This window comes from Borostomias antarcticus (assembly GCF_949987555.1).
Source record: "Borostomias antarcticus genome assembly, chromosome: 19".
Lineage (NCBI taxonomy): Eukaryota > Metazoa > Chordata > Actinopteri > Stomiiformes > Stomiidae > Borostomias > Borostomias antarcticus.
In genome coordinates this window covers 13902350-13912349 of record NC_140252.1, presented here as the reverse complement: position 1 = coordinate 13912349, position 10000 = coordinate 13902350, and the positions used below count along the sequence as shown (strand labels likewise).

The 10000-nt window shown below is 47.2% G+C and overlaps 1 protein-coding gene across 1 annotated transcript in view; it reads left to right on the top strand.

Moving 5' to 3' along the window:
* Nucleotides 1-10000, top strand: part of LOC311322155 (exostosin-1) — a gene marked incomplete at both ends in the record, with an annotated part of 164917 nt that overhangs the window by 116400 nt on the left and 38517 nt on the right. The window contains one exon of the mRNA XM_084454192.1: nucleotides 3905-4012. Coding sequence (XP_084310318.1) covers nucleotides 3905-4012 — 108 coding nt within the window. The remainder of the gene's footprint in view (nucleotides 1-3904; nucleotides 4013-10000) is intronic.

The following is a 10000-nucleotide window of genomic DNA, read 5'->3' as shown; positions in this document are numbered from 1 at the left end:
TCACAATGGTGTCAATTTCAAAGCGTTTCTCGGGTTTCACCTTCCTGCCATTAGGATCGCAGTTTCTCATTTTGCCAGAAATGTGCGTACGCATGGGTCAGAGTGTGCTTGGAGGTGAGCACATTCTCCGCCATTCTCCTGTCAAGTTTGTTTTTTATAAATCTCGAAGTTTGCTCAGGAGTGGCGTACGCATTCTTTTGTGCATACGCAAGCTTTATAAATGAGGCCCCAGGTCCCTCCCTTATGCAGAAATACACCTCATAGATCAGAGAGAGAAGAGAGAGAGACCCCTCCATAACATAGAAACAAACCCGATAGGACTCCTACAGGTGCGACACCTAGATACTGAGACACATGATACCGTATATATAACTCACCAGACAGACCTACATCCCATCAGTTAACATTTAGATATGAGTTAGAGATCTCTTCTACCAGAGTGCACTATCCTAGTGCATTAGCGAGGAGATGGGAGACTATCGGTTCTAGTATTTCCAACTCTACGTTCCGTCAGGTCCCCACAGACTTGTTATTAGACCTGTCCTTCTCGTCTGAGCGGTTACTGCGGTAACCGGCGCTGCCGGGGGGGCCGGGCGGGAGGGGGGGGATCCAAGCCGGCCGAGGGGCCTGGACGTTCGCCTGATCGGTATTGACAAGCTGTCATCCCGCAAGCAGCCGTAGAACAACCGGGCTCGGGGCTGGGCGGACCGGGGGCGGGCTCTTTCAATATCAGCCGGCGCCGCCCACTCCCATTAGCGCCCGCTTAACTCGCCCTCATTTCTCTTCATCTCTCTCTTTCTTTGTCTGTCTCTCTCTCTTTCTCTCTCTTTCTTTGTCTGTCTCTCTCTCTTTTTCTCTCTCTTCTTTGTCATCGTTCTCTCTTGCAGTAGGAAAACGGTGTGCAGTATGTGAAGCACAATACAAAATGGTCACTTACAGATAAACTGAGGTCAGTCTGATCACGTCTGACTAATATAATTTATTATTCTGATTAATATGATTAAGGAGTAAACTGACCCTTCCAGCAAGAAAGAGGCGTCCCACCTAAACCATGACTGTCCCTTCACGACCCCGGGCGCTAACTGGAGTTAACTCAACGCCAAGGCCGTCTCCTCCCGGCATTGTCACGAGGTAGTCACCCGAGGCAGCGATTGGCTCGACCAGGAGATTCCCAGAGCTGGGATAGGGTGGAGCCAGTGTCCTAACATGCGCTTGCCGCTAAGCTCAAGTGAGCTTAGTGTCCTCTGCCTCCCACAGTCTCAGAGGTGAAGAAGGAACATCAAAAGGCTTTTAGACCTGACACAGACAAGGCTTTCATGCTGGGGAGGGAGGCAGAGTTGGGTCGAAATACTATTTGGAAATCCTTTCAATGACTTATCTTTGCTTGGTTGTCCTCGCCTGGAAGGCGAGAAGGTGAGCAAACCACGGCCACCTGACACTTCAAGCAGATGGGGAGTAATTGAAAAGATTGAAAGTAGTATTTCGACCCATGTCTGGAGGGAGCAACTGAGGGGGGGGGGATCTATCTATCTATCTATCTATCTATCTATCTATCTATCTATCTATCTATCTATCGAAGGGAATATTTGTCTCACAGATAATCCCTAATAAATTGATTCAGTTCCAGATAGATGTTCCCAGAAGACGCCATGGACGTGGTATATTTCTTGACAATAAGCATACTGAGTTACAATAGCCTTGAGCTTCAGACTTAAGGCAGATACATTACTGTACATTGTTGCGTAGCAGAGTGGTAGGCGGAAGCATCAGGAAACAGCGCAGAGAAGCATCAGCTAAGATAAGCTCCCTTGCGTACAGAATTTCCTCTTATATAGGTCTTAACAACGTCATAAGACAGATCAGGTGTATGTATTAGGTTATGGAAACCTGTAATCGTGCTAGATATGGCAATCTGGTCACACAGCCAGGTCAAGATTAGACCGTTTCCTTGACGACCGAGGATCCTGTGTCTGGTTGTGTACTGGTAGCAAGGATCCGTCCAAGAAAGTGCCCTATTAGGTCAGACTTCAGTGTGGCTATTTAAATACAGGTCAGCTAGTGAAGTCTGTCTACTGTAGCACAAAACGACTTCACTATATATCTATCTATCTATCTATCTATCTATCTGGATAGATAGATAGATAGATAGATAGATAGATAGATAGATAGATAGATAGATAGATAGATAGATAGATAGATAGATAGATAGATAGATAGATAGATAGATAGATAGATAGATAGATTATTGAATTAGGTTATTACCTTCGGTAATGTAAACTTTGGAGAAAGGAGGAGAGGAGAAGAGAGAGAGAGAGAGAGAGAGAGAGAGAGAGAGAGAGAGAGAAAGGGGGTATGGACTGCCAGGCCCAAGCCTCTACCGTTAGACCAAGGTGGATATCTACGACTTATAGCCTTTCAAGTCTGCAGCAGGTCATGAAACCCCCCCGCCCCCCCCCCCCCCCCCCTGCCCCCATCCTGGACCCCGGCGTTCCACTAAGCTGTCCTAAGCCCCTGAAGAGCGTCAGCCTCTAATGATGGAGATCCCAGCGTAGCGGCTGAACTTTAAGCGTGGATTGATAGTTCAGCGCACAGCTCAGCGCCGACTTCATTACGTTATGACGTGCGCGCGTGATGAATAGCCCCCAAAACCTCCCAATCACATTAGACTCCCCTAATACGGCGCTGCTGCGTGACGCTAGAGAAGAGACTCATGAATCAGGGAGTATTCATTTCTCCCTCCGAGCCCAGGCGCACTCAGTAAAACACATTTAATTTTGTTTGTTGTAGCTAAAACTCTATTTTAGTGCGTGAAGAGGCCCCTGGGAGCCAGTTTAGAGTAAGTGCAAAACACTTTGCCTGAAGTTGATATTAATTCTTATTTATATACAGTACCTAATTATACCTGTAATACAAAGCATTGTAGAAACATAAGAATTGCTACAGTATGTAATTACCTGGTATTACGATGCACGGGCTTAGGTTAATACACAAGTCTTGATACCAAAATAAGGTCAATATTTATATCTACTTACTTCCAGGGATCCCCCTTCCTACCATACTATGCATTTACAGAGCAGTTCTATATCACTGCAATGTTGCTGGTAGAGGTCTTACTACAGTATGTAGTCATCGCCATAGAAATGATGTCAACCTGTGGTAACACTGCTAACGTTTTTCGAAGATCCTTGTTCAGTGTGATGCTCTCTAAAGGGCTGGCTGGGACAGATGGCGCTGTGGCTCCACCTACTCTGACCTGTGTAATATTTTGCTTATAACAAGTGTCGCCTCGTCGCATGTCAGCTTTGCCTCCCCCCTCACTACAAACTCGGCCCCTCCGACTTGCCAACAACGCATGACCTTTATGACCTGTCATTAACACTGCGTTAGCCAGCTGCGCTACGGAAAAGCTAGCAATTCGATGGCGCGGGTGGGCTGTGTTTATACTGAGGGGGGAGTTTAAAACCACACCCACTCGGTTACATGTCAATGTGATATGTTAAGAGTTGGCTGGTGTTGCGTCGTCTTGGTTCACCAAGCGGCGACAGTAGAGTCTCAGTATCAGACCAGATGTAGGCTAATGAGGCTAATTTAGATATTTCTGTCCCCAGCGCCCGCAGAGCTAAGAGGCCCATCTGGGCTGAGGTGGAAGTTCAGATGGATCTACAGGAGAGAGTTAGGGCTGTGTTAGGGTGGAGTGAGACCTACAGGAGAGAGTTAGGGCTGTGTTAGGGTGGAGTGAGACCTACAGGAGAGAGTTAGGGCTGTGTTAGGGTGGGGTGAGACCTACAGGAGAGAGTTAGGGCTGTGTCAGGGTGGGGTGAGACCCAGCGGTCTAGCTGCAGTTAGGAGACGTCTCTCTCTCTGTGTGTCCTGATTAATGTCCTCCCCCGTCCCCCCTCTCCAGGCGGCGTGCATCCCGGTCCTGCTCAGTAACGGCTGGGAGCTGCCCTTCTCTGAGGTCATCGACTGGAGCAAAGCCGCCATCCTGGGGGACGAGAGACTTCTGCTGCAGGTAGGGGGGGGAGAGAGAGGGCGGAGAGGAGGGGGGAGAAAGTTCTGCATTGAGTAGGGAGGGAAGGGAAGAGGGACAAGAGGTATACGGGGGTTGGATGGATGGATGGATGGATGGATGGATGGATGGATGGATGGATGGATGGATGGATGGATGATTGGATGGATGAATGAATGAATGAATGAATGAATGAATGGATGGATGGATGGATGGATGGATGGATGATTGGATGATTGGATGAATGAATGAATGGATGATTGGATGAATGAATGAATGAATGAATGAATGAATGAATGAATGAATGGATGAATGAATGAATGAATGAATGAATGAATGGATGGATGGATGGATGGATGATTGGATGGATGGATGGATGGATGATTGGATGAATGAATGAATGGATGGATGGATGGATGATTGGATGAATGAATGGATGGATGGATGGATGGATGGATGGATGGATGGATGGATGGATGTGAAATGTCCTTTGATATTTTTGACACACTTTCTGTCCTTACTGTAAAAGAGGATTCTCTCCTGACACTATAGTAAGTAAGTAAGTAAGTAAGTAAGCTTTATTTATATAGCGCTCTTCACAGCACGGATGCACAGAGTGCTTTACAGTAATAAATTAAAATGGCAATACAACACGAGACAAGATTAAAACGACACAGAACAGATAAAACAACAACATTGCGAGCAGCAAGGCGTTATAGATGGCCGAAGGCCTGCCTGAACATGTGTGTCTTAAGAAGTTTTTTGAACATGAGTTCAGTGGATGGCTCTCTCAGGGCCTGGGGAAGAGCGTTCCAGAGTCTTGGCGCCACCGCCTCAAATGCTCTGTCACCCTGAGTTTTTAGTCTGGTCCGGGGCACCGCCAGGAGACCCTGGTCGGATGACCTCAGAGACCGACTCAGAGAGTGAGGGTGTAAAAGTTCTGAGATGTAGGCCGGGGTCCGTCCGTGGAGAGCTCGGTGGGTAAACACCAGGACTTTGAACTCGATCCGGAGGTGAACTGGGAGCCAGTGCACGGAGGCCAGGATGGGGGTGATGTGGCATGTCTTCTTTGACCTGGTGAGTAGTCTTGCAGCAGCGTTTTGGACTAGCTGAAGTTGTCCCACAGAGGATTTGTTGAGGCAGGTAAACAGTGAATTACAGTAGTCAAGTCGTGATGAAATAAATGCATGGACAGACATTTCTAATTCAGCATGTGATACTATAGAGCTTCCCTGTTAACACATACCAGACAGTTTGAATACACCCTCATATTAATTTTGTCATAATGTCAGATATGTGATATTTACCTTCTATAATTAGCAGCTTGCTGGCAGCAGCTGCTTCAGACTGTTAGACTGGGGGCAGTTAAACAGGAGAGGAGGAGGAGGAGAGGAGGAGGAGGAGGAGGAGAGGGGAGGAGAGGAGGAGGAGGAGGAGGAGGAGGAGGAGAGGGGAGGAAAGGAGAGTAGGAGGAGAGGGAAGGGTTGGAGAGAAGAAGGGTGTGGAGTACAGAGGAGGAGGAGAGGAGGAGAGAAGAGAGGAGAGAAGAGGAGAGGAGGAGAGGAGACGGCAGCGGAGGGGAAGACAGAAGCAGCGAGAGGGATTGTAGGAGGGGAGGAGAGAGGAGAGGAAACAGGAGAGATATTTTTATTTAACCTTTATTTATACAGGTAAAAAACACATTGAGTTCAGAAGACTCATTTACAAGTGTGACCTGTTCACAATCATTCAACACTCGTTACACTAAATTACAAACAACAAGACAGATAAAATGTCACAATGTGAGGGACATGGTGACATCAGATATCACACCCACCACTCTTCCCCTTCCTCATCCCTCCCCTTCCTCTCGTACCGGAGCCCCACCCTTACCTCTGTTACCATGGTGGTTAATGCATGACGTGTCACCGGTTGTTGACCTGGGAGCCACCCCTTGGCAGCAGCCCAATCTGCCTTGTATTAGGGGTTTCACAGACTAGTCGACTAGTCGACTATCAAACCACTAGTCAACCCTGTGCATTGCTGGCTGACTATTCATTTTCTAAAATGAATTTAAAAATCCCCCTAATTATTATGTATATTGGTTTTTTTTGCCGTAGGGCACGGCTGTGGGTAGTTCATATTTGTTGTTTCATTTTTGAATTCTACATTATAAAAAAAAGAGAGTTATTGACCGTTATCATTGGGTGAAAAAAACAATTGTGGTAAAAACGCGATTAATTGACTGGTCGACTATTTTGGGGGAGTAGTCGATGACTAGTAAAATTCAGTAGTCGTGAATGTCCTATCTTGTATAGGGACAAATAATTAACATCCAACTCGCTGACTTTCTCACTCTCATGCACACACACACACACACACACACACACACACACACACATACAGTACACACATACAGTATGCAAGCTCACTCGCTTTATTTCTATCTCTCTCCCTCTCTTTCATAAACACACATGCACACACACACACACACACACACCCGCACACAAGTATAAGTGTATCAGCCTTCTAATTAACATCGAGATGTGATTTTAATTTGATTTGCACTCAGACAATGGAGTCACACAGTGGAAAGCATTAAAAGCTTTAAATGGGCTTTAATGCAAGTCATGTCATTATTTGTGATTATACAGTGCTGAACAACCAAGACCTTCAGACAAACATGCAAATGTTTTAGGCTTTTGTTTGACTCCTGGCCATTCACGTCAGAGGAGTCCTCCTAAAAGCCTGGAAATGTCAATGGGAGGGAGACAGTGTTTTGACAGAGTAAGAAAAAAGCACTTTGGGACTTGCGCCTTGAAGTGAAAACACTACCCCGGGCATAATGACTTGGTGATTTGCACACCAGCGATTGTTAGAGCGAATTAAATAAGCCACTTAGAGAGAGAGGGAGCACAGAAGAGAGGACGGAGGGAGGGAGAGAGAGAGAGAGAGAGAATGTGAATTTGAATTTGAGAGGTGGGGGGTGGAGGGAGAGAGAGAGAGAGAGATTGAGGAGGGGAGGGAGAGAGGAGAGGAAACAGGTAAAGAGATAAAATGTCACTCAGTACAAGACTGCAGAGGGACACCGCTCCTCCCCTCACTCCCTCACCCCCGGGGAGGGAGGCAGAGAGGGAGGAAGAGGAAGTTGGGGTGAACGCGTTCAGCGGGAGCTCTGGAGACAACCCCGTGCTGGAGGTGGGGGAGTGAAAGCAGTAAAGATGGCTGAACGCTCTACAGGCGTTTAGCGGTTTGAGGTAAAAGCGTTTTTCCTCGACGTCTCGCTGCGTTCTCGCCTCCGTACGGATCGAACCCTCAGCTCGCGCTGCTGAACTCAGAGCCCATTGAACTGTGTAGACTTTGCGAGGCAGTCACACATGCAAAGGCACTGGAGCGCACACTCGGAAAACACACCGGCATGCACACACATACACACGCACACACATACATGCACGCACACACATACTACACATACAGTACTTTCAGACTAACACACCATGTTGATGTGAATTTGTCCAGGGTTGCAGTCTTGTTAAAATCCACTGTCCTTCATTATACAACACTCACGTGTGTTTGAGTGTGTGTGTGTGTGTGTAGGTATGTACAGTATGTGTGTATGCATGCATGTGCGTGCTCGTGTGTGTGTGTTTGTGTGTGTGTGTGCCTGTGTGTGCGAGCAAGTGCGTGGGTGCGTGTGTGTGTGTGTTTTGGCACACCTGCTGGGAGCACGGAATCTCATTACATACAATTATCCTGAAGAGAGAGCCGCCAGCGCACAAACACTCTCTACACGGCCAGTTAATTACAACTCCTGGCTGTGAGGGAGAATGAAAACCTCCCAGGTTCGTCTCAGATCAACGTCAGCGCGCAGACATTGTTTGGAGCCCCGCCGAGCCGGAGTGTTAGAGGACAGGAAGTGAAGTGACGCTGATTGTGCGAGTGATGCCGTTCTCTCCTGACCCCCCCCCGACGCAGTGAGTGACACGTTCCTGACCGAGGAAGGGGGGGGGTGTGTTTGTGTGTGTGTGCGTGCGTGCATCTATTTCACTTGTTTGACTATTATTCTGAGGGAACCGTGACAGTCATCTTTTACTGAGGATGTCTCACACACACACACACACACACACACACACACACACAGACACACACACACACACACATTGGTTTGCCTCCATGAGATCAGTGACATATTCGGTCCTTTTCATTGATCCACAGAGAGCAATATATCCTTCCCCCAGCAGCAGGTCCTCCCTTAATGATGTCATCAAGCCCCTCACTTCAGGGACAGGTCAGCCCCCTGAAGGGTCGTAGGGGACAGCAGGTGCTGCTTCCCGGGGTGGGAAGGAAATCAAAACGGCAAACACACAAGCGCTTACTTTTAACAACATAGGGGATATGACGACGATAAATTCCAATTTTCGCTATTATCCTCCGACGCGCCGCATGAATTGTATCCCGCGGCGAGTGAAAGCGAGTGTGCCCTGGAGGTCGTGCGTGTCCTGATATCAGCGCGCCCTGGAGGATGGCGCCCTACGGGCGTGACACGGGTGGGGGCGTGTCCACAGATTCCTCCAATGGAAGGTGGATTGCCATTCTAGCCTCAGATTTGCCCACGCTCTCATGCTTTCCTTTTTCATACAGCCGGCCAAAAATCCACTGAAAGTTGGTGGCGAGGGTCGGCTGTGCCTCAGTAGGTAGGGCGGGTCGATGATAGTCGTAGGGTCGTCGGCTCGAATCCGCCTCCTCCTCTCCACGAGTCGAAGTGACCTTGGGCAAGACACTGAACCCCAAATCGCTCCCAATGAGATGGCAGCTGCCGCCATTGGTGTGTGAATGGGTGAATAAGAGGACATTATCAAGCGCTTTGGATAAAAGCGCTATACTGTATAAGTGTAGTCCATTCATCATCTTAGAATTTTTTTTTTACATGCTAGCAAGATAGATATAAACAGAGCTGGTATTTTGACTTAGAAACATTACTTATTGTTCATCAGTTAGCTACTGGAATATTGCTTGCATGGCTAATTCGAGAGATGACAAGTGACAAATGAAATTAATTAAATAAAAAAAGTTTGCCTTTTTGGGGAAATGCTAAATTCACAAATGAACAGCCTTGTACTTTAATTCCAGGAAAGTCCTACTTATGTTTAGAATGTGACAGAATGATAGAACTTTATGAGTCCCTGATAATTGGCTGTCAAGTAACCATGGCAACAGACGCAACAGAGTCAAAGTTAAATTATTTATGATGTCTTTGCGACAAGGAGGATGACTGTCAGGCGATGGACCATAAATCATCTCTTAATTGTTGGCACCAGATACAGTACGTTGAGTGGCCCGACACCCGACACGCCCTATCTTTCCTCAGCCATGCATTCACCACCTCAAGACTTGATTACTGTAACTCCCTATATGTGGGCATTGATCAGTCATCACAAGCCTTCAGTTTGTCCAGAATGCCGCTGCTCGCCTCTTTACTGGCACCAACAAGTGTGACCATATCACCCCCATTCTGGCCTCGCTTCATTGGCTCCCCATCAGTTTTAGAGTTGATTTTAAGCTTCTTTTATTTGTTTTTAAAGCGTTAAATGGGCTGGCTCCTCCATACTTAGCTGAACTCTTGCATCGCCATTTCCCAGCCAGAGCGTTAAGATCAGCTGACCAGATCCTGCTGGAAGTGTGTAAAACTAGGCTTAAGACGAGGGGAGACCGAGCCTTTGCAGCCGCTGGCCCTCGGCTCTGGAATAGTCTACCCATTCACATTAGATATGACCAGACCCTAGGGATTTTTAAATCTCTCTTAAAAACCCATTTCTTCTCCCTGGCCTTCAACTGTAGTTGATCACGACACCCTGGTATTCTGTGTGTTTTATATTTCTGTTCTGTTGTTGTTATTGTAGGTTGTGCTTTTATTGTTTATTGTATTTTGTATTTACCTGCACAGCACTTTGGCTCGACCTCGTCCTTCTTAAATGTGCTTTATAAATAAAGTTTGACTTGACTTGACTTTGA